The sequence below is a fragment of the Primulina huaijiensis genome, chromosome 16 (genome assembly GCF_012295235.1).
Source record: "Primulina huaijiensis isolate GDHJ02 chromosome 16, ASM1229523v2, whole genome shotgun sequence".
NCBI classification, from domain to species: domain Eukaryota; kingdom Viridiplantae; phylum Streptophyta; class Magnoliopsida; order Lamiales; family Gesneriaceae; genus Primulina; species Primulina huaijiensis.
Window position 1 is genome coordinate 1,115,011 of NC_133321.1, and position 25,651 is coordinate 1,140,661.

Here is a 25,651-nt window from a genome sequence, read left to right on the forward strand (position 1 = left end):
ATACATTTGGAAACAACATTTAAAAATTTCTCAAATAATATTTCATTTAGGAAATTTTTTCACATACCTTAACAAGAATGAAACATGTAAGGCCCATGACATTTCTCGTTTTGCGTTTGCAATCACATCCATCATGGTAGCCCATGTCATCTTACTCAGAGAACTTTCAACTTGTGGCACTGGAGTACAAGTCTCCTCAAGTCTCAAATCCAAGTAAAGTGTCATGGGTTACCATGAGAGATAATTGCAGGTCCAAAAGGGTTAGTGATGCAAATATGACCGAGTATTATGTGCTAAATCTTATGAGGAGATTTAGACAGATCAGATTTTTCGATCGTATAAGTTTGATGATGATTACAGATGAAGAATCAATCGCATTCGAACGATTGAAGCAATGAAACCTTTCATGAAGAGTATCAAGCAAAAAATCATTTGAGTGCAAAATAACCCTGGAAGGCAGCCAGGACGTGCCCCAGGACGCACCATAGCGGCTGAAACATGCCGCCCTAGCGCGCCTCCTACGCAAAATTTGAGAGATCGGTGCGCTCCAGCGGCCAGAAATCCCCGCCCAGCGTGCCGCAGTGCAGAATTAAACATGGAAATCCTAGATTACGAATTTAGTGTATTTTTTTATCTAAACAAAAGTTGTAACTTTTAAAAGCACAATTATTGAAGATTGAATATATTTCATTGATTTTTCTCTCAGTATTTTCAAAACTTTGCTTTGTACAATAAAAAATCAAACTTAGCAAAGATTTAATTTTTGTAGCATTGTCGATTGTTCTTCACTCGAATTCTAAAATACGAGTCCTTTGAAGGTTCGTTTGAGATCAGTTGCTATCTTCGTGAATATTTTTTTGCTAAGTTTTTGTACCTTAGAAGTGAATATTACAAACACTTGCTTGTTTCAAAAATATAGCACTACAACAAAAATGGCTTTTCGCAGCGCGCAAATTCGTTTTCCGCAGCGCACATTGCACGCTGCAAAGTTCAAAGCTGTTGAAAGTTCAAGATTATCTGCGGCGTACATGTGCGCGCTGTTAATCTTATTATCCGCGGCGTGCACATGCACGCCGTTAATACTATTATCCGCAGCGTGCAATGTACGCCGTTAATAATTACTGCAAAATCTAATTTTAGCGACGGTTTTAAAATTTCCGTCGCTAAATTTATAGGCGACAGTTTTTAAACGGTCGCTAAGTTTAGCGTCGGTTTTAAAACTGTCGATACATTTAGGGACGAAATTTCATAATCCGTCGCTAATCTTTTCGTTAAAATAAAAAAAATTTACTTTTATAATTTAATAAAATTTTTAAAAAAAACTTACAATCTAATAACAATACTCGTGATTTTTAATAATATTTACAAAGTAAGTAAAAATCGGAACAAAAAAGTACACTAAATCGAAACTAAAATCTTAAAATCGTGAGAAAAATTTAGAGTGTTGTGAAGAAATGGGAAGGAAATGCGGATATTTATAGACTATTAGCGATGTTTGTATTTAAACCGTCGCTACTAGCGACGGTTTTATAATAAACCGTCGCCGATGTAAAACCTTGCGACAGGTATAAGAAAACCGTCGCTAAATATAGCGACGATTAATGCTTAATTGTCGCTAAATTTGGCGACGGTTATTTTAAACAGTGGCTAGTTTTAAATCGGCGACGGTGTATTTAAAACCGTCGCTAAATTTAAATCGGCGACGGTTACATAAACCGTCGCTAAATGATGGCGCACGGCTTATTGCACGCCGTTAAAAAAAATTTATTTTTTTAAAAAAAAATGATTTACTATTAACAGCGCACATAAACATGCACGCCGTTAATAATATTATTAACAGCGTGCCTTTATTGTGCGCTGCGAAAATTGCATAAGTTATTAACAGCTCACATATAACTGCACGCTGCGGATATTACTATCCGCAGCGTGCTTTTAATGCACGCTGTTAATACTGTCAAGTGCAATAATATTAACAGAGCACATATGGATGCACGCCGTTAAAAGTAATATTCACAGCGTGCTTTTAATGCACGCTGTTGATGACGTGCTGCGGAAAATCATTTTTCTTGTAGTGTAGGGACAACACAACATTTAAAAATTTCTCAAACAATATTTTATTTAGGAAATTTTTCACATACCTTAACAAGAATGAAACATGTAAGGCCCATGACATTTCTCGTTTTTGGTTTGCAATCACATCCATCATGGGCCATGTCACCTTACTAAGAGAGCTTTCAACTTGTGGCACTGGAATACATGTCTCCTCAAGTCTCAAATCCAAGTAAAGTGTCATGGGTTACCATGAGAAATAATTGCAGGTCCAAAAGGGTTAGTGATACGAATACGACCGAGCATTATGTGCTAAATCTTATGAGGAGATTTAGACAGATCAGATGTTTCGATCGTATAAGCTTGATGATGATTACAGATGAAGAATCAATCGCATTCGAACGATTGAAGCAATGAAACCTTTCATGAAGAGTATCGAGCAACAAATCATTTGAGTGCGAAATAACCCTGGAAGGCAGCCAGGACGTGCCCCAGGACGCACCCCAGCGGCTGAAACATTCCGCCCTAGCGCGCCTCCTGCGCAAAATTTGAGAGATCGGCGCGCTACAGCGGCCAGAAATCCCCGCCCTAGCGTGCCGCAGTGCAGAATTAAACATGGAAATCCTAGATTACGAATTTAGTGTATTTTTTTATATAAACAAAAGTTGTAACTTTTAAAAGCACAATTATTGAAGATTGAATATATTTCATTGAGTTTTCTCTCAGGATTTTCAAAACTTTGCTTTGTACAATAAAAAATCAAACTTATCAAAGATTTAATTTTTGTAGCGCTGTCGATTGTTCTTCACTCGGATTCTAAAATACGAGTCCTTTGAAGGTTCGTTTGAGATCAGTTGTTATCTTCGTGAATATTTTTTGCTAAGTTTTTGTAACTTAGAAGTGAATATTACAAACAGTTGCTTGTTTCAAAAATATAGGGACAACACAACTTTCTTTATTTCATCAAATTGAGAGAGTGACTCGGTTTTAGAACGCGTTTGCTTTTCGTGTCTGACGAATCGTATCATTTGGTATAATAACTTTTGGTTCCGTTTGATTCAAGTAAGCATCTCGTTTTTAATTATCAGATCTGCTTTAATTTTTCGTTTGTTTTCAGATCTGCGTTGTTCTATCGTTCTTCTTTCTTTTGTGAATCTTGCGATTCTCGAAAATTTTTAAAACTTCCTTCATTTTTCGGGTTGCACAAATCTTTCTTGTGCAAATCCAAAAAAAAAAGTACAAAAAATTCGAAAATTTGCTATTATTTAGCATTGATTTTTTATTTTTACATCTTTGTGAGTCATATTCAAGTATCTCTCACAATCAAAAGAAAAAAAACAAATTTTTTTCAAATTTATTCGCTTTGCGCAGTTCAAGTGAGACAGTTGCAAGTGTCCACGAGTTGAATTTGTTAGTTTGATATATTTACAAATACAAAACTTAAGTGCACCATCGAGAAAACTCTCAATTCAAGTGAATGTTGGAAGGGATTCATTGTTCGGTGATATAACTAGGATGATGAGGGCCGAGTTGGCGTCATTATGCGAGAGAGTCGGCAAGCTAGAGGTTAGTACAAGTAGGAGCAGGTCTAAGCCTAAGAATGTGGGTAAAAGCGAAGACGATGAGGAATTTAAGCCTTTATGTGATAAGTATAGGTAAGTTGGTGGGGTTAGGATAAGGCGAGGAGTTGATGTGAATAAAGTGCCGTACTTGAGTCGGGATGATTATAAGCGACGTGGTGAGAGTCCTAAATGTAGAATTCGGGGAGAAGATTGATTGAGTGACACAAAGATGACAGTTCTATTTTTCAGTGGGCGAGCAGATCCAAATACATACCTTGAGTGGGAGGAGAGGATGGAGTGTATCTTTGAGAGCCGAGATTATACAGAAGCAATGAAGGTAAGACGATCTTGTAGCGAGTTTATCGACTATGCTATTAGTTGGTGGGGTAAGTTAGTGTGGGATAGGAAATGATGTGGAGAGAACCTTATAGGAACGTGGGATGAGTTGAAAAAGGTGATGAGGAGGCAATTTGTTCCTAATCACTAGGATAGTAGAGTTGGTAGGAGAGATGAACATGGCATGTATGAGGATTCGTTGGCATCCACCTGGCGATCCAACAGAAAGGAGAAAATCGTGGCCAATGATTGAGTCGAAACATGAAGCTTCTAATAATGACTATCAAGGTACGACTAAAACGTCAATTTCTCGTACATTTGATATTATATGTTGTTGATGTCTAGAGATAGGACATGACATTATACAATGTCCATGTAAGAAGGTGGCAGCAGTAGATTCATCAATTGAGCTTGAATCTCAAATGGAGGTTGATGTTGTAGTTGAACCTGAATCCGAGGTTGTGGGTGAGAAAGTTGATAATAATCCACCGGTTGTTGCAGCGATCATTGAGCAGTCTACGGTGGAAAGTGAGTCATAATGTGTAGAAGAAGTATCTAATTTGTCTACTATGAATGAGGAGAGTAGGTAAGAAGAAATTATGTTACATAAATATGTTGAGGAACAAAATATTCTATTTGTTCAATTGAATCCAAAAGAAGAAGTTCTCGAGGTTCAATTGGCAAGTAAAGTGAGTGAAAAGGAATTAAAATGACCGAAAGAAATAATGAACAAAAGAGTGAGATGATCATAGAAAGAAAAAAAAAATGATGAGATAAGAGAAAAAGAAAAAGAAAATAGTACAATCATACAACATGTGAAGTCATATGCATAAAATTTTCTTCTCAACAACATAATAATATAATACATATACGACAAAATAGTACAATCATCACACTATCTACATCAGTGTAGCAGAAACAATATCATAAATACACACACAACTCAATTAAGACAATAAACTATATTGTCTCTATCTACTATTCACTACAGGACTGTTTGACTAGACACACCTTTTCCTTCACTTCTATCCTGTCTCACGGCATAGTCTTGTAATCTGTCCAACAGAAACAACCCCCAAAGAGTGAGCATATACAACAATCATCATCATAATGCATAACAGTTATATTAATAACAATATAAAATATAATCGAAATCATAACAGAAATACACATTTTGCTGTTTCTGAACAATCAACAATATCAACGACATCACTCACATACTACTGCAACAACATCATCAACGATACGTCGCACCCCTACTCCGACGACAACAATATCATCGATCGAACAACATCAACGATACATTGCACCTCTACTTCGACGACAGCAATATCGTCGATCAAGCAACATCAAAGATACGTCGCACCCCTACTCCGACAACAACAATATCGTCGATCGAACAACAACAACGATACGTCTCCTAATAACGACAGCCAACAACATTAACAATAATAAACAATAACAGATATAATATCAAATCACTCAATTCTGGTGATTTACCATCGTTCAACACAATATTATTTATCAATATTAAACAATGACAACATATGCTCGTACATCAACACGTACCTAATAATCGAGTATATATAAAATCTGGCTATTTATTTGATCCCGAGGCTTGTGACATATCTAAATAATTCAACAACAATTATCACATCATTGTCACCGTATCAACATAGTCATAACAGCCTCAATATATAAAATAAAATAGCCCAACAACATTTATTTCAACAAAATATAAAAGTCAATTATAAATTCTTATCGTTCAACAATTAATATTCCAGTGTATTTAATTCACAATAGTAACATCAAATACACACTAATAAATTAACTTCAATTAATAGGCTATATACAAACACCTGCTAAACTACAAAAATTTCATATCAACGAATATTCTATACTTCGTAGACTCCGAATATATAATCATAATTAATAACAATTGACAAACAAATCTTCAGTTTCAATTCAACGATTAGAATCCCTAATTATAATAAATTAGGAATAATTCAAAATAATCTTCTCTACTTCGTTAAAATCATACAATAATCAACAATCTTCAATTTCTGTATAATTTAACAATTTATCGGATTAATTCCAAAAATCGACGAATTTCAAACATCACCAAAAATATAAAATTTATACATCAAATCGAAGATCTCGTGTCAAGGATCCAAAAACTGAAGTCGGTTCGTCGATTGGATAAATCAATAAATCGCAAGATCGAAAAGAAAATCAAAACATCGTTCTCTTTCTTTCTTTCCACCTCTCTATTGAAACTTTCTGCTAATGAATTGAATCATTCATGTAAGTTTTCAAATTTATCCTTTCTTTTTTTAAAAATATATTATATTAAAAACGGTATATCCCTTTAGACCAGTCAAACGATCAAAATTTTCAAAACTCAAAACATGAAACTTCTATATCTATGAATTTTCAACGTTATATCCAAATTTCAAATCTTTTGGACTTCATATGACCAAAATATGTCATATTTTATTCTTTTAAAAAATAACTAATTATTTAATATTCTAACATTATTAAATCAACAAATTGTGATATTGTAACGCCCAAAAGCCAACCTACGTAAACAACATACATGCAAATAATTTAAATTGCATATTTACTTTATTTTAAATGCATGCTTGATTCATATTATATGATTAAAGGTCTAATTGCATGATTTTCTGAAAAACTGTAGATTTTACCCGAATATTTGATAATAGGCTGGGGAAAGGAGAATGAGGACGATCGAGATAAAATAAATATTTTTCAATAAATATTTCTAAGGCTTAATAATATGATTAAATATGATTAATTTTTTCTAAAAATAGTAGAGTTCAAATTATTTTAAGAGACGGGGTCAATTTTATCCCGGAAGCCGGTTTTGGGCAAACGAGGGACTTTTAATAGATCAAAATTATTATTTTCGAAAATTAATTTTTATAAACTTTTATTTTTTCAATTAAATAGGTGTTATTGGGCCTAATTTACCTAGGATTAGTAGGCTCAATTGCTCTTAAACTCAAAATCCCAAAACCAAATCCCATTAACATGTAAATTAAAACCTATAAAAAGAATTCCTAGGTCTTTTGTGCATCATATCAGCCGAAATCACACACACAATTTTCGAAAAATTGGAGAGGGAGAAAACAAGGAGTCTTAGTCGCCCGTTCGATCTTATTCGCGCCTCACTCCAACGATCGTATATTCGAGCATTAGAAAATGCAAAGGCACAATTCTAAATTCTCTTGACCCATCATTCAATCCATATTATGCATGTTTTGTTTATTTTTACATGAAAATTATTGAAGTTCAAATTGCTTATCGTTTGACGATTATTTTCAAAGTTTTGAAGATTCTTATGTGTATATGAACGTGTTATAATTTCCAACGAGTATGCTGCCAACATAGGACATTTAAGGGATGGAAAATTGTTGTTTAGGCCCGAGACGAGGGCTGGACAAGAGCTAGAAGGGAGTCTTGCATGGCTGATGGTTAGAGGCTAGGGTTTTCATGGAAAAATTGCATGTAAGGGTTCGGCTAAAGGAATGGGGCGTGCGGTTCGACCTGGGCTTGGGCAAGGGGTCGTGCTCGACGTTACTAAGGGCTAGGAAGAGCCTTAGCCATGCTAGAAGGGAGTCTTGCATGGCTAATTAACGATGGTTTAGACATAATCCGTCACTAATTTCTTAGTAAAATAAAAAAAATTTACTTTTATAATTTAATAAATCTAAAAAAAACTTACAATCTGACTATGCTAACAATATTCATGATCTTAACTAACACTTAAAAATTTACCAAAAGTTGAAGCGAAAAAACTTACCCTAAATCGAAACTCAAAACGTCTAAGAGATAAATATTTTAAGTATTGTGAAGAGGAGGAAAATGGACCACAAACGTGGATATTTATAGACAATTTGCGACGATTTCTGGTAGAATAGAGACGGGTTTTATTAAGAGCGACAGTTGTTTATTAGCGACGGGTCTTTAATAAACAGTCGCTACTAAGCAAAAACCGTCTCTATCAGCGACAGTTTTTTATTAAACCGTCTTTGATTTAAATATAACGACGGTTGTATTAATATAGTGACGGTTTCGCTAAAACCGTTGCTAAATATAGTAACAGTTTAAGAAAACCGTTTTTGTTTGTCCAAAAAACACGCTGATCGACAATGGTTTTCTAAAATCACTGTCGATTGTCCAAAAAAACACGCTAATAGACAATGGAACGCTCAAAGACAACGGTTTTTCTTTGACTCCCAAAAAAACGCCAAAAGACAACGGTTTTTAAACCGTTGTGAAAAGAAAAAGACAACGGTTTTTAACAAAAACCGTTGTCTTTTGGGTGTTGTTAAACCCATATTTTCTTGTAGTGACGGGAGGCAACACCCAATGGATTAACCTATAACTAGCGTTTTTTCTTCCAAAGTTGTAGTCAAAGAAGTATGGTTTTCTCCTTCATTGTATTCTTGCTCTTCGTAAGTCCTTTATTTTTGCGAAGTCTTCTCGTACATTCATTCACATAATGTCCAAAACCATTGCATTTTTTACATTGCATGGAATCAAACCTTTTAGAATATAATTGAGTATTGCCTTCAATCCTTAGCCGAGCCTGTCCTTGAGTAGCTAGAGGATTTTGAAATTTTTCAAGAACAGTGTGACTTAGAAATATTGATTGTTGTCCAGTCTTCTTTTTATCTCTAATTCGTTCTCAAAGAATTTCCAAACTTCTTCGTGATTAAAGTGATATAGTCTTCACAAAGATCTGAATTATTGACTTCATGTGTTAATTGAAGAAGATCATTGAAAGAATCAATGGACACTTGGAAAGCAATGGCCTTACCTTTGTCCTTATTTCGTAAGTCCATGTTCATCTCGAAAGAACGAAAAGAGCTGAACAAGTCTTCCAGAGAGTTGAGATGTGCCTCATGTTTCGTCAATCGCACAAATCTTGATATTGAAGCGTTTAGGAAATGATCGTAGGACTTTGCTAAGAAATCGTTCGTTTGAAATTAGATCACCAAGGCTGAATGCTTCATTGGCTATCTCTCTCAAGCGGTGATCATATTTTGTAATTGTTTCAGTCTCTCTTGTCCTCAAATTTTTGAATATTGATGCAAGCATCCTCAACTTTATCCTTTGTATACTTTCAGTTCCTTCAGAATATTTTTGAAGGATTTCTCATACATCCTTAGCAGGGACGCAATTGGTAATCAAACTGAGCATGCTTAGATAAACTGATGTGAATATGACATTTAAAGCCTTTGAATTATGGTTCGAAACTTGGACTTCATCAGCTATCCATTCACTTTTTGGCTTTGGCAGACTACCACCATCCTCATCTATTCTTTTCGGTGGAGTCCAACCGCAGACAACTCATTGTCATGCTCTCTCATCTATGGACTTAATATATATTCTGATCTTGACCTTCCATAGACTGTAGTTGGATCCATCCAATATAGGTGGTCGTAGTGCAGTGTTCGTAAGTGAAGTGTCCATTAATTTGTACCTATTAAACAAAATAAACCAGAATCTCACTTAGTGAAGTCAAGTGATTCTGGTTAACATGAACGATAAAAAGGTTGTATATATCATATATCAATGTTGTTACAGATATTGTAACACCTAGTAACAACATGCAGCTGAATAATAAAACACACAAATAAATGACTTGAATAAAAATAACTCAGAGATGATTATTCACAAGTATAAATACTTGCTTAATGTCTCACAGTAAAATAATCACTAGAAAAAAAATTGAGTTTACAAAACCAATACTGGTGATTCTATGAAAACTACTTTCCTAAAAAGTTAAAGAATAACATTGCATTCTAAAACAACAATGGAATAACCAAAGAATGCAAAAATTATGTGCTAAAATCTAGAGTAACAAAACAAAATCTCCATTCAACGCTTTCACAAATATTGTCTTCAGATGTCTTCAACAAACACGACAACACAGTTTTAGTCCACTAAATTGCTCTTTTTTTTCTTTCAATTTTGATCTTTTTTAACCATAATACAGAAATAGAATAGGATATATCAACACTTATTTTGTGCCACATCAAAATTTTTCTGTATCACGTCATATTTTTTGATGTCATGTTAATGTTCCAGTAACATATAACTAATAATTGGATTCCAACTTATAGAACTTATAACAAAAATTCAAGTACGCGACAGATTGGATAAAAGTCTTTTTTAAAAGAATAATTCAAATAGATGGTTTTTAAGCTTATTTTTATTATTATTAAAAAGAGCATATAATATAAAATATGTACCGTCATTAATGTCTCATGTCGGATAATATGTGAACAAGTGTCGTATTAGTACTCTGAAAAAATTACTAAAAATGAAAAGAAAACAACTTATTCTACTAAGACAAGATTTGTCAGACTTAAAGTTAGTTCTTTGAGCTATTTAAATTTATTCAAATCCAATAAAACTTGTATGCAACTGATTATAAAAAAAATCAGTTGTTTATTATATCATAATCTAATATCCTTTTATTAGATTTAGAGAACATTAATTTTATCATGTTTCATTGAAGTACTGATTTGACGTTAGATATATCATAATTTTGCAACGTCCCATAATTGGTTTGGTGAAATTGACAAATTTATATAATAATAAGACCAAAATTTGAAAAGCGAGAGCACGGAAACAAAAAAAAATGATGAATTCGACAATTTTTCCCGTATTGAAGTTTTACTAGAGTTCATCATGATTGAGAATAGACATGCTTATCGGTTCCATCGAACCGTTTTCGGACCGGTTAATACCAGTTATGGGTCCAATGAGTTCGGAACGGGTATGAACCGGTTCCCGTTCCAAGTTGAAATACTTGGAACCAATCCAAACCTAAGATCGGTTCGACTGTTAATAAACCGGTTCCGGTACGGATCGAACCGGTTCTGAACTCTAATTTATTATATTTTAATATATAATTAAAATTAGTAATATTAATGGTCAATTTTTTATTTAGCATTAATCTTGCAAATAATTGTGTTTACATAAAAAACTATAAAAAAAATAACTTAAACATTTATTTTTACAATTGAACATCTAAAATTCATCACGATTTATTAAAATATATTTTGAATATTCTGGATCTTCGTCGGAGCTTGAGTTTTGAAATTCTTCGATCGACCCAGCGGTCCTATTTTTTTTCTGCTGCAAACCAATCTTGTAGGCATGTTAGCATGCTAAGTGTCTCTGACATTAAATTAGTTCTTTGTTCAACGATGATTCTTCCACATACTGAAAATGCTGATTCAGAAGAAACACTTGAATTTTAAATGGCTAGGACATCTCTTGTAATTGCCGCTAACACTGGATACAGTTGAGAATTTACTTTCCACCAATCTAGAACATCAAACTTCTATGTAGTCTCAATATATTGGCTTAAGAAAATTTGGATCTCTTTGTAATTTGTCGTTGTCACCGATTTTTCTTTGGACTTTTGTCGTTTTAAACTTTGAAAAAAGTTTAGTGCTCCACTTTTGCCTTTCTCTGTGGGTGTCTCCTCCAGCTGTCGACTTAGTTCACGTTGTTCACTAGCATACAAGTCAACAATTCTTGAAGATAATGCATTATTGACTTCTTTTGATCGTCAACATTCTTCTCCAAAAATTTAGAGTAATATTCAAAAAACATGTCTAACCCACCTTAAATTTGACTAGGATCAAGTAATATTGCTATACAATGCACAATTGGGATTTTCTCCCAATATTTTAAAAAATTGTTTTCCATATTCGAAACAAAGTCATGCATAACAACATCACCACGAAATTCAATAAATCTATAAAGCATATTGAAAATTAAAGGTAGAAACATAGTTGAAGTAGGATCATTAATATCAGAAAATTTTTCGGTTGCTTCTTTAAAAATATCTAACAGAAAAACACATTTACTCAAAATAATCCAATCATCGTCAGTCAAAATTAAAGACTCTACCAAAATATTATTGTAATATGGAGTAACTAAATCTTGAAAACGTAACAAAGTGTGAAGCAAATGTTATAAAAAATTCTATCTAGTTTCAACAGAGAGCGGAAATTTTTTAAATTTAATCCCATTTGTTTCGACTAGTGTTTTTCAATCGCGTCCACTTCTTCTTTCACGTAATAATTTTCCGCATATTTTGAATTTTTCTATTACAATAGTCATTTGTTCATCACATGCACATTTTACACATAAGTTAATAATATGACATGCATATCAAACATGAAGCAAATTACCATATAAAATTGGTTTTAATGAATCTTTAAGATATTTAATCGCAAGAGTATTGACGCTAGCATTATCTAATGTGATCGACATTATTTTATTTTTTATCCCATATATCTTAACAACATTTAACACATATTTAGCTATAGTGTATGCGTTGTGTGTTGATTCTAAATAATCTAACGTTAAATTCTTTTTTACATAATCTAAGTTTCATCTATTCAATGACATGTAACAACAAGATAAGATTCATATTTTAAATTAGTCCAAATATCAGTTGTTAAACTAACTCTACAAGAAATATCTGAAAGATGTGATATTAGTATTTCTTTATATTTCTTATATATATCAAACCAATATTTCTTAAGTGTGTGACTAGAAATATTATGAACATCATATTGAATAATACTAGTAAATTCAACAAAACCTTCTTGTTCAGCTATTATAAAAGGTTGACAACATTTCATAACGAATTTAACGATAGCTTTTTGAGATATTTCTTTTGTAATCGTGAAAGTTTAACCACTTGAAGGATTAATTTGTTGTTGTGTTGGTTCCCTACCGAATGGTTGTAGCGTATCAGGATCAAATTTATGTACCTTAACTAAATATTTTTTCAAAGTGCCGGTACCACCAAAACCACCACCCGTTTTGTAAGAATATCTCTTTTTGCAAATTTTACATACGGCAAAAAAGTTATTCGTATATTGTTGTTCAATATCGAAGTGATCCCAAACTTTGTTTCGCTTTGCACGGGCTGTCATCGTGCTTGTTGACATTGTGTCGCTTGCTCGGGTAGACGATGGCGTCCCTATCCATGGCTTCTTCATCCTCGTGGCCAGGTTCGACTTCATCAAAGTCGGGGATGTATCTAAAATGTTCACCAAAGTCAGAAGCGTATTCGCCTCCACCACCACCACGGTTTGAAGATGATGCCATTGAAATTCAAATTATTTATATGAGTAAATAAATAACAATAAAAAGAATATTGATTAGAGATAACTTTATAACAAAATTATTGAATATATTTAGAGAAATTATAGCAAAGAAAGATATTGTTAGTAGAGAAATGTAAATTTGAGAGGAAATTGATGTGTGAAATATAAAAAAATGACATGTATTTATAGGTGATTTTTGGGGGTAAAAATATATATATATTTGCAATAAGGCCCCCCATTAAAAAAAAATATTGCAGATTTCAGTAGCTGTTTTTTTTGTTTTTATTTTTCAAATTTCGTGTTCCGGGTCCGTTTCCGGGTCGGATCCGCTACGGGGCGGAACCGATTGAACCGGTTCAACCATCTTTCTTATGAATTATACACAGTTTCGGGTCCGGTTCTTCTTTACCGGATCCGGTTCCGAGCTTAACAGCCGGTTCCGCGTCGGTTTCGATCCGAACTGGTCCGTTAAGCATGCTTAATTGAGAATATGGTTTTACATTATACGTTACTAGTAATTTACATGTTCAATCAATATAATTTTTAATTTTAATTAATATGCACGTGTAATTAATATAGATATAAATATATTTAATTGATATAATTTCTGACTGAAAAATAATTATTCTTTTTATGCGATGATGTAACATAACGAGCTACGTGTCCTTTATTAGATGTGTTTTAATGATATTTACCATAAAAAAATAACGTTGTGCTTTCCAAAATACTATCTGTCCTTCACTAATTGGTTAGAAATCTTTTCACAAATCTTCGTGTTGGTCATTTTGGACAATAGTAAACAATTCCCACTTGTCTGAAATTTTCGAACAAAATTTTTCCTTAGATTTCCTTGGACACTTGTCTTTGCCACCACCATTCATGGGTCATATTAACACAACAATCAAATTTATATTTTATTTTAAAAAAAAAGAGCAAGTTTTTTGGAATATTCTTATAATTAAAAAACATAGGATTAAATTAAAAAACATAGGATTAAATATACTTGATTTTAAAAAATAAAAAAATAATAGACTATTAATATTTTTCGGAGGTTTTAATAGACCGATCTTGGGCAATTAGCCCGAATTTTATATTATAAAAAATAAAAAAAATATAAAAGAACATATTATTTGTTTTCCAATGTATCCTTGACCAATGATGTAATGCCAGAGAAATCAATGTAGCAAGATGCCGCGTGTCTATATTAGTTGGCAATAAATTGTCGAAATAATTGTAATTTAATTTGGAGATTAATTAATAATTGTCACTTTTGCTAGGAAAACTAGAAAGATTTACTCAAAATAGATAAGGTTAATCAATCAAACATGAAAATATCTAAATATATATTAAAATAAAAATGTCATAAATATTTGTGATAAAATAAATTTCATATGAAAAATATCCATTTTATTAAAAAAAAATTTACGAAATATAAAATATCAATTACATCAGAATATCAGATATATTTGCGTCATAATTACTTAATCAATCAAATTTAATTCTATATTTAAAGTATTCAACACTTAATGTATATAATATAAATTAATGCATGTTGCGATTAAATAATTCAACGCCTTATTCTCCATCTTCCCCAAAACCTAGCTAGCCCCATTCATTTCCACCGGCTGCTGCTACTTGTTCTATGTCTTTTTTGAAAAGAGGAGTGATTGAATGACCTCAATTTTCTTGTTACTCGTAGTTTAATCTTAATCTTCTTGTTTCATTTACTCACCATCGTTGATTTTTTGGTTTTCGAATTTGAATTCTTGATAATCTTCTGTCAAAACCCTTTTATCCTCAGATTTGTACAAGGAGGAAAACAGCCAAGAAAAGAAGCTAGGGATATAATTGATCTTGCTACATTGAAAAATCCCTAAAAATATTATGAACTTTTCTGTAGTTTCCATGAAGGAGGAACATGTTGGATCAAGTTCAGTCCTATACTGGGATAACGAGGAACTAATTCCACAGCCACTGGAGGCTTTACTCGAGACCGGTCCTCCGCCATTTCTCAGCAAAACTTATGATTTTGTCGACGATCCGAGTACGAATGAAATCGTTTCGTGGAGTAGAGGTGACAATAGTTTCATTGTTTGGGATCCTCAAACATTTTCCATGAATCTTCTTCCAAAGTACTTCAAGCACAATAATTTCTCCAGTTTTGTGAGGCAGCTCAATACTTATGTGAGCAATATTCTCTCTTTTTCGCAATTTATTTCATAATGTTTTCTTTTTTTTTTTTCCCTCCGAAAAATAGATCTTATTGACCTTGAATTTAGTATAATTTCGATCCACGTCTAGGTATAATTATAGTTGATATATATAAGAGTACTTAAAATAAGTAGTGTGGATAATTCCATTGTGTTAGTTTAATTTTTCTGCGATTCTAGTTCTTCAAAATCATTTCGATCTAATTGGTAGATACCGAATAATCATGAAAACATAATGAAGAAATTAATTCTTAGTGTTGAGCGTTTTTTTTTTTTTTAAGCGTGTTGAGCTTCTTAATTAAATTGTTTCGAATGAATTTTAGAGCAAAGTCCTCGATGCTAAGACTTTTCACCAAATTTTGCATTTTATACTAAAAACTTGCGATTTGTTTTGCAATATTTCACAAGATTTCCTGGCCTTCTGTATTATGAAATATAGAACATGAACAAATCTAATGTTCCAGGGCTTCAGGAAGGTTGATCCAGATAAGTGGGAGTTTGCAAATGAAGGGTTTTTAAGGGGACAAAGGCATCTTCTAAAAAACATGGCAAGAAGAAAGACTCAGTATTCAAGTTCTCAAACGTCGATTAACAAAAGTCTAGTCTCGTGTGTTGAGGTGGGAAGTTTTGGATTAGATGCAGAAATTGATCGTTTGAGTCGCGACAAACTAGTTCTAGCAACGGAATTAGTGAAACTTAGGCAGCAGCAACAAACCACTTTATCATGCCTTAGAACAATGGAACAAAGGCTAAAAGATACAGAAATGAGGCAAAAGCAAACTATTAGTTTGTTGGCAAATGCTATACAAAGCCCCACTTTCTTGCAACAAATATTGCAGCGAAAAGACGAGAAGAAAGAGCTTGAGGTATTGCTATGCAACAAAAGGAGAAGAAGAATATTGGAACATGTCTCAAAAAATGTTGGTCTTGAAGAATTAGTTTTCCAAGAAGGGGGAAGTACCAATTTCTCCACAAATATTGGTATTGGGTTTTCAGAATTAGGCCAAGGAAGTATGGAATATGCAATCAAAAACAATGTTGGAATTGGGCAACTTGGGGATGGAAACTTTTATGTTAAGCTAGAGCCTCAAGAGTATGGTGACATTAATCCAAGATTTGGTGATTTGCAGCTTGAAAAATTGGCATTGAGTATTCATAATCCTCAAGTGATTATGGAGGAAAAATCTTCGGAAAAAGGGGATTGTGAGCCAATTGATGAAGGGTTTTGGGAAGAATTGATAAATGAGGGTATTGATGAAATTGGGAAACTTGGTGTTGAGGAGGGTGTGCATGATTTGGCTGAGCAATTGGGAATCTTGGGTGCAAACCTAAGATTAAAAAAATAAAAAATAAACATTTATTTTTTTAGGGTTCATGATTTTTGGCTCATAATGGGGCCTATTTGGTAACATTCGGTAGTGCAATTGTTTTCCATTATGGATTCTTAGGATTATTATATTCTGATCTGATTTTCTTATAAATTATAGGTCTCACATAGCATTGTCGTCCTACCCATGGTTTTCTTAGTATCAAATAAGGATGTTTCAATTTCGGAAAATTATCCCATTACCCTCATTTAATTCTTTGTATCACTGGTTTGCTTGTATGCAACAATTTTAATTGCAATTAACTTACAAATTAATACGAGAAACATAATTTTTATGAGATGAAGTTTCGTAATTTTTGTTATAATGCAATGTAAAAATTTCTAATTAAATATCTTGTAAAGTAGTTACTGCTACTGAAAATTTGCATCCAATAGAAGAACTAAAGTCATGTTAAATTTTAGAAAAGTACTAAAACATTTTCTATTCTTCGGAACCAGATCATAATACTATTATTTCATTTTTAACTATTAATTCAATTTCAAAACTTCCAATATAATTACCACCCATAATTCAAATCTAGATACCGTATAGCAGCCCAAACTGTGATACCTTTGTCTCACATCTTAAAAATTTAATATTTAAAATGAGTTTATAATGGCTTACAATGGACTTCTATAGCAACTTGGGTTAATCATTTTTGTAAAGCGAGGACGAATACGAAGTAATTGCTATAGAGGCTCATTGTGCAGTCACGCGGATCCGGGCCCGGGCTCGGGGCGTGACAGAATGGTATCAGAGCCGGTCACCGGCATGGAATACCGAGAAATAAGTGCTATGCGGGGCAACGTGCATGGGAGCCATCTCTTGAACATGTGGGACAAAGTGCTACATGACGGAAGCCACCTCTTAAACATGTAGGAGCCACCTCTAGATTCTCGGCGCTGGTGGATCGTGTGGTCAGGCCGCGACGAGGACGTCGCGTTCTGAAGGAGGGGTGATTGTGATACTTTGTCCCACATCTTGAAAATTAAAGATTTAAAATAAGTTTATAATGATTTACAATGGACTTTTATAGCAACTTGGGTTAATCATTTTCGTAAAACGAGGACGAATACGAAATAGTTGCTATAGGAGCTCATTGTGCAGTCACGCGGATCCGGACCCAAGCTCGAGGCGTGACACAAACGTTATGGTCTCCTAACTTAGAACCCTTTTGGATTTAGTATATAACTAGTCAAATTGTTCACTAGATGGTGGAGTTTGGTGACATTGACATCAAATTTGAGGATTTGATCTTCGTGGAAAATTTAGCCACCTAAGATGACACATAGTTTGTTAAGCATTATTTTATCTTTTATCGTATGATTTCTTTTTTTAAAAAAAAGAGATACGTGTTCTCTATTAGTTGGTTTAAGAGAATTTTTGTTTTAAACTATTATTATATATATTTTTTATAATACCACCTGTGCCTAAGTAATTGGGTAGAGGTCTTTGTACTCAATATTATACTCTTAAACATGACACGAGAAATCTTTGTATTGGCATAGATTCGTCTTTTTGAAAGAAAGTGATACTTCTTCCCAAACATTCCTCCGAAGGATGAAAAAGGGTAAACAAAACTCTCACAATTGCTTCAATTTCCCACTTGTCTTGATACATTTTTGACAAATTCCCACTGGTCGAAGTATCCAGCAAATCGTGCAGGAAGACACCTGTCCCCACCGCCATTCATAGTCAAACCAAATTTTGGGACGTGATTCGTGTAAGTAGTCGAAATTTAGTTTTACTCTTATAACTAGATGCTTGTTTTACGTCTAGGGTTTTTTCACCGTATGTTGGATTAAAAATATGGGCTTTTAGGCTTATGGGCTTTCCAAGTGTGTGAATGGAAATTTGAAAGGTGGGTTTGTCCCACATTGGAAAAATGAAGTGGTATAGATAAGTTTATATTGTGTTACACTTTAGAGAAGTGTAACAATGATTGGTTAAGAGGCTCTCTCTCGCGCACACAAGCGCAGGGGGGGTGCAAATCATGGGCCCGATTTGCAGTGGAAAAAGGCTTGACTTGTGTGCAAGCGTACGAGCGCGACCTGGGTGCGTCGAATGTCGGACCGATCAAGGTAAAAATCGCCTAGCAGTCTATGCCATCTTTCGTTATTTTTTTCCAGTTGAGACCTTTCACATGCCCTTGAGACCTTTCGCATGGTCTGACTGTTGGTGCTTCATCTCCCCAACTGTTAGTGATTCATCTACCATCTTTAAGGCAACGTTTGGCCTTTCGTATGGATGGTATTGACAAGTATAGATAGGGGATGCGCCTAACCTAGAAAACACCTACCGAAAAACCACTTTCTCCTCACTATACTTCTGCGTTCTGCTACAGTACTTCTGGTTCTGCTCTAGTACTGCATCTGCTACAGTACTTCTGTTCTGCTACAGTACTTCTGCTGTTTGTTCTGCTACAGTACTCCTGCTGTTCGTTCTGCTACAGTACTACTTCTGCTTCTGCTGCTACAGTACTGTTTCTGCTCTGTTCACTGATAAAGTTCAGATACTGATTTTGTTCGCTAGCATAGTACTTTGTGCTGCAACTCTGCTGGTTTGCCCGTTGTATCCTGGGAAACAGACGTCCGCTGAATCCTCGGAGCACATACCGAAGGGGGCGAATCTGTTTTAAGGAAACTGTACAAGCTACAGGCCTCGGTTTGATTTATTGTACTACTGTTTTGATTAACTACATTGATTTGCTGGTTTTACACATAGCTATCTGTTCTGTTTCTTCCATATATTTTGAACAACAAACTTAAAACAGATTTTACTCATTACGTGATTTTTAAAGTTCAGATATGGCTACTGAAACCAACGTGCTAAGGGAAACTGGTCATGTTGTGCAGCAAGTTGTCCCTCATGCTAACCCACGTGCTGCTGCGGTTACTGTCCCAGCCAGCCACGGTGAAAAGCCTGAGAAGTTCACTGGTGTGGACTTCAAGAGGTGGCAGCAGAAAATGTTGTTTTACTTAACAACACTGAATCTGGCTAGATTCCTATTCGGGAGGCTCCTAACCTGAAAGAGGGTGAGGGAGATGTTGAATCCGTTAGTGAACTGGAGGCTTGGAATCATTTTGATTTCCTATGCCAAAATTATGTGCTGAATGGATTGACCGACTCACTGTACAATGTGTACTGTGAAAAGAAGACAGCCAAAGAGCTATGGGAATCCCTTGACAGAAAGTACAAAATCGAGGATGTCGGGGCCAAGAAGTTTCTTGTAGGCCGCTTTCTGGATTTTAAAATGGTGGATTCTAAGCCGGTTATCAGTTAAGTTCAAGAAATCCAAGTGATTCTTCACGAGATTCACGCCGAGGGGATGACGTTGAGCGAATCTTTCCAAGTGGATGCTATAGTTGAAAAGCTACCACCAGCTTGGAAGGATTTCAAAAACTACTTGAAACACAAGCGAAAGGAGATGAACGTTGAAGAGCTCATTGTTAGACTTCGCATCGAGGAAGACAACAAGAGTTCGAAAAGACGATTGTTTTCTCCTGTTGCCGCTAAGGCAAATGTTGTAGAGCATGGCCAAAGCTCGAAAAAGAGAAACTTCTCTCCCTCCAAAAAAAAGTTGAACCTCAGACCCAAAGGAGGTGTTTCAAAGAAGAAGTTTTCTGGAAAATGTTATAACTGTGATGGCATGGGTCACAAGGCATCTGAATGTAAGAAGCCAAAGAGAAACCAAGAGGTGAATATGGTGGAGAACATATCTCAAGAGGTTTCGAACATGAATCTCTGTGCTGTAATATCAGAAGTTAATCTGGTGGGTTCTAACCCAAGGGAGTGGTGGATCGACACTGGTGCCACTCGCCATGTTTGCTCAGACAAGGAGATGTTTGCTACTCTTGAGGAATCTGAGAATGGTGAAAAACTATTCATGGGAAATTCCGCTACTTCTGAAATCAAGGGTCAAGGGAAAGTTGTTCTGAAGATGACATCTGGAAAAGAACTGACTCTGAACAATGTGCTGTATGTACCGGATATTCGCAAGAACTTGGTGTCCGGGTCGCTTCTTAACAAGCATGGTTTCCACATTGTCTTCAAGTCAGATAAGGTGGTTTTGTCAAAGAGTGGAATGTTTGTTGGCAAAGGTTATGTTTGTAGTGGTTTGTTCAAACTAAATGTAATGGCTATTAAGCCCGTGATGAATAAAGTTAATACTTTTGCTTACTTGCTTGAGTCTTCTTTTTTATGGCATGGTAGACTTGGACACGTTAATTATGTTACAATTCATAGATTAATTAACATGAAAAGCATTCCTGCATTCCAAATTGAGAAACAACACAAATGTGAAACTTGTGTTGAGGCAAAACTTACAAGATCATCTTTTTATTGAAAGAAATAGTGAACCACTTGATCTAATTCACAGTGATATATGTGATTTAAAAGGTGTACAAACTCGTGGTGGAAATAAATACTTCATTACTTTTGTTGATGATAGCACAAAATTTTGTTATGTGTATCTCCTCAAAAGTAAGGATGAAGCTATTAACAAATTTGTCCAATATAAGAGTGAAGTTGAAAATCAACTTAGCAAGAAAATTAAGGGGCTAAGAAGTGACCGTGGAGGTGAATATGAATCACCATTTGCTGAGTTTTGTGCTCAATACGGTTTCAAACATGAAAGAACTGCACCTTATACTCCTCAGCAAAATGGTAGTGCAGAGAGAAAGAATCGGACCTTGAAAGAAATGATGAATGCATTGTTATTAAGTTCTGGTTTACCACAGAACATGTGGGGGGGGGGGAAGCTGTTCTAACAGCAAATTACCTTTTAAATAAGGGGCGCCGAAAGAAGCAAGATAAAAGTCCATATGAGTTATGGAAAGGTAGAAATCCTTCCTATCAATACTTGCGAGTGTGGGGGTTTCTTGCTAAGGTAGCAGTACCCACTCCAAAGAAAGTAAAAATAGGACCAAAAACTGTTGATTGCATTTTCATTGGATATGCTCAAAACAGTAGCGCATATCGTTTTCTTGTACATTAATCTCAAATACCTGATATTCACAAGAATACGATAATGGAATCAAGAAATGCTTCGTTTTTTGAACACATGTTTCCATACAAATCTAAGGAAGAACCAAATTCATCCAAAAGACTGTATGAAACAATTGATAAAGAACAAGACCTTGATCAAGATATTGAAACTAGACGTAGTAAGAGAGCTAGGACTGAGAAATCGTTTGGTCTGGATTTCATCACTTTCATGATGGAAAGTGAACCTCAAAGCTTCAAGGGAAGCAATGAGTTCATCTGAGGGACCTCTTTGGAAAGAGGCTATCAATTCCGAAATGGAATCCATTTTACAAAATCATACGTGGGAATTAGTAAATCTTCCTCCAGGAAGCAAACCACTAGGCTGTAAATGGGTTTTCAAAAGAAAAATGAAATCAGATGGAACCATAGATAAGTATAAAGCCAGATTGGTAATTAAAGGTTACCATAAATGTGAAGGGCTTGATTACTTTGATACATATTCTCCTGTATCGAGAATAATCTCTATTCGTGTGATACTTGCGATTGCCGCATTGCGGAATCTTGAAGTACACCAAATGGACGTAAAGACAGCTTTTCTAAATGGAGATTTAGAAGAAGAAATTTACATGGAACAACCTGAGGGATTTTCTGCGACGGGGCAAGAAAATAAGGTTTGTAAATTGGTGAAGTCCCTGTATGGCTTAAAACAAGCACCAAAGCAATGGCACGAAAAATGTGATAAAGCCATGATAGAAAGTGGATTTAAATTCAGTGAATGTGACAAATGTGTATACATAAAGAACACTGAAGTTGGATATGTCATTTTATGTCTTTACGTGGATGACATACTTATCTTTGGTAGTAATGATAAGATGATTAAATCCACAAAGAAATTATTGAACTCAAGATTTGACATGAAAGATTTCGGCTTAGCCGATGTAATCCTTGGAATTAAAATTTATAGAACATCAGAAGGGCTAGTTCTAAGTCAGTCACATTATGTTAACAAAATACTTGAGAAATTCAATAATGACGACTCTACATTGGCTAGAACTCCGATAGATACCATTCAGCATCTATCAAAGAATCGAGGTGGGAGTATATCTCAATTAGAATACTCTCGAGTCATTGGAAGTCTGATGTACTTAATGAGTTGTACAAGACCAGACATAGCCTATGCAGTAAGCAAATTGAGTAGATTCACGAGTAATCCAGGAGATGAACACTGGAAAGCAATTATCAGATTGCTAAAATACTTAAGGTACACTCGTGAGCATGGGCTGCATTATACCAGATATCCTGCTGTTATTGAAGGATACAGTGGTGCAAATTGGATATCTGATATGAAAGACTCAAAATCTACGAGTGGATTTGTATTCACTTTAGGAGGTGCAGAAATTGCATGGAAATCTTCTAAACAAACTGTAGTAGCTAGATCCACAATGGAATCTGAGTTTATAGCTCTTGACAAGTGTGCTGAAGAGGCTGAATGGCTGCGTCACTTCTTAGAAGATGTTCTAGGATGGGAAAAACCAGTGCCGGCTATATGCATACATGGTGATAGCCAATCTGCGATTGGAAGGGCACAAAATAAAATGTATAATGGTAAATCTAGACATATACGTCGTAGACATAATGCCATTAGACAACTACTCTCAACTGGAGTTATCTCTGTTGACTATGTAAAGTTAAAGGATAATATAGCGGATCCGCTGACCAAAGAGTTAAACAGAGAGTTAGTTGCGAAATCTTCAAGGGGAATGGGGCTCAAGCCTATAGAATAAATTGGTGTGAAGGAAAACCCAACCTACGCTGACTGGAGATCCCAAGAACTAAGTTCAATGGGACAACCTAATCACACTAATTTGGAGAAGCACTGTGGGGGTTATCAATAGTTCATTCCTATTATGAAACAGTGAATGTTGAGGATAAGCTTACGGCTTTTAATGATTCTTATANGAATGTTGAGGATAAGCTTACGGTTTTTAATGATTCTGATGAGAAGCAATATAGAATCACATATATGAGAGAGAAGTGGGGCCGCTTCGAAGGAATTACAGGGCTCAATTCTAGACCCTCTCGCAGAACTAGGCGTGTGTTCATGGCCAAAACGAACACGATCATGATNAAACCGATGTACAGTTCAAAGACATTACGTCTACTGTCAACCAGTGAATTAATATGCTTTCACAAAGGAATGTTCAAAGGGTAAAACCTACCTATTCTATGCAAGACTCAACTGTTGAACTTTATCAGTGGAATCTTTTCGGTATAACTTTCAATTTCCATTCATGTGGGGGATTGTTGGATTAAAAGTATGGGCTTTTAGGCTTATGGGCTTTCCAAGTGTGTGAGTGGAAATTTGAAATGTGGGTTTGTCCCACATTGGAAAAATGAAGTGGTATAGATAAGTTTATATTGTGTTACACTTTAGAGAGGTGTAACAATGATTGGTCAAGAGGCTCTCTCTCGCGTACACAGGCGCAGGGGGGGTGCAAATCATGGGCCCGATTTGCAGTGGAAAAAGGCTTGACTTGTGTGCAAGCGTACGAGCGCGACCTGGGTGCGTCGAATGTCGGACCGATCAAGGCAAAAATCGCCTAGCAGTCTATGCCATCTTTTGTTATTTTTTTCCAGTTGAGACCGTTCACATGCCCTTGAGACCTTTTGCATGGTCTGACTGTTGGTGCTTCATCTCGCCAACTGTTAGTGATTCATCTACCATCTTTAAGGCAACTTTTGGCCTTTTGTATGAATGGTATTGACAAGTATAAATAGGGGATGTGCATAACCTAGAAAACACCTACCGAAAATCCACTTTCTCCTCACTATACTTCTGCGTTCTGCTACAGTACTTCTGCTTTTGCTACAGTATTTCTGGTTCTGCTCTAGTACTGCATCTGCTACAGTACTTCTGTTCTGGTACAGTATTTCGTTCTGCTACTGTACTTCTGTTCTGCTACAGTACTTATGCTGTTCGTTCTGCTACAGTACTTCTGGTGTTCGTTCTGCTACAGTATTACTTCTGCTACAGTATTACTTCTGCTTCTGCTTCTGCTTCTGCTTCTACTGTACTGTTTCTGCTCTGTTCACTGATAAATTTCAGGTACTGATTTTGTTCGCTAGCATAGTGCTTTGTGCTGCAACTCTGCTGGTTTGCCCGTTGTATCTTGGGAAACAGACGTCCGCTGAATCCTCGGAGCACATGCCGGAGGGGGCGAATCTGTTTTAAGTAAACTGTACAAGCTACAGGCTTCGGTTTGATTTATTGTACTACTGTTTTGATTAACTACATTGATTTGCTGGTTTTACACATAGCTATCTGTTCTGTTTCTTCCATATATTTTGAACAACACCGTATTGTTGATGTGGCGTCAGAAATAATAATAATAATGTCTGATATCACATGATCGATTTATAGCACCACATCAATACAATTAAAGAGAAAAATTAAAAGTGATATAAAGATAGACTTCTCGTAAAAAAATTGAATTTTGACGACTTAGATGATAAAAATTGAAAATATCCAAGTTAATATGAATAAAATCTTAATTTTTCCAACTTAAATGTTTTAAAAATGTAATTAAACTTTTACATATTAAATACATTTATCTGGATTCTTTTTATTTTAAAGTATAAAAAATATAATATTTTTTTTTATCATAATATCTAATATATGAAAGTTACCGCATCAGCGCTCATATAAACGTTCATAATAAGTATCCACGAAATCAATTCTGTAGATATATATCATAACATATTAAACATGAGTTCGATTTTTGTTGGATATAACAAGGGTTAATTGGTTAAAAATCCTTCTGCACAAAGTTTTGTTTGGATTAAGGGTGAGAAAAAATACCGAAAATTTCGGTATACCGAGATTACCGTACCGAAGAAATATCGAATTTACCGATTTTTCGGTATACCGAAGAATTCGGTACGGTACGGTAACAATACCGAATTTTTCAGTAAGG

The 25,651-nt window shown here is 34.9% G+C and overlaps 1 protein-coding gene across 1 annotated transcript; it reads left to right on the forward strand.

The window, feature by feature from the left end:
- Positions 1-14,711: 14,711 nt before the first annotated feature.
- Positions 14,712-16,783, forward strand: LOC140962016 (heat stress transcription factor A-2c-like). The gene is made up of 2 exons (XM_073420857.1): positions 14,712-15,298; positions 15,789-16,783. The coding sequence occupies exons 1-2, from the start codon at positions 14,999-15,001 to the stop codon at positions 16,668-16,670; spliced, it is 1,182 nt and encodes a 393-aa protein (XP_073276958.1). The 5' UTR covers positions 14,712-14,998; the 3' UTR covers positions 16,671-16,783.
- Positions 16,784-25,651: the final 8,868 nt, after the last annotated feature.

Coding starts and splice junctions, on each gene's coding strand:
- LOC140962016 (XM_073420857.1), top strand. CDS start 14,999: ATGAACTTTTCTGTAGTTTCCATGAAGGAGGAACATGTTGGATCAAGT. Junction 15,299..15,788: donor TGAGGCAGCTCAATACTTAT/GTGAGCAATATT, acceptor CTAATGTTCCAG/GGCTTCAGGAAGGTTGATCC.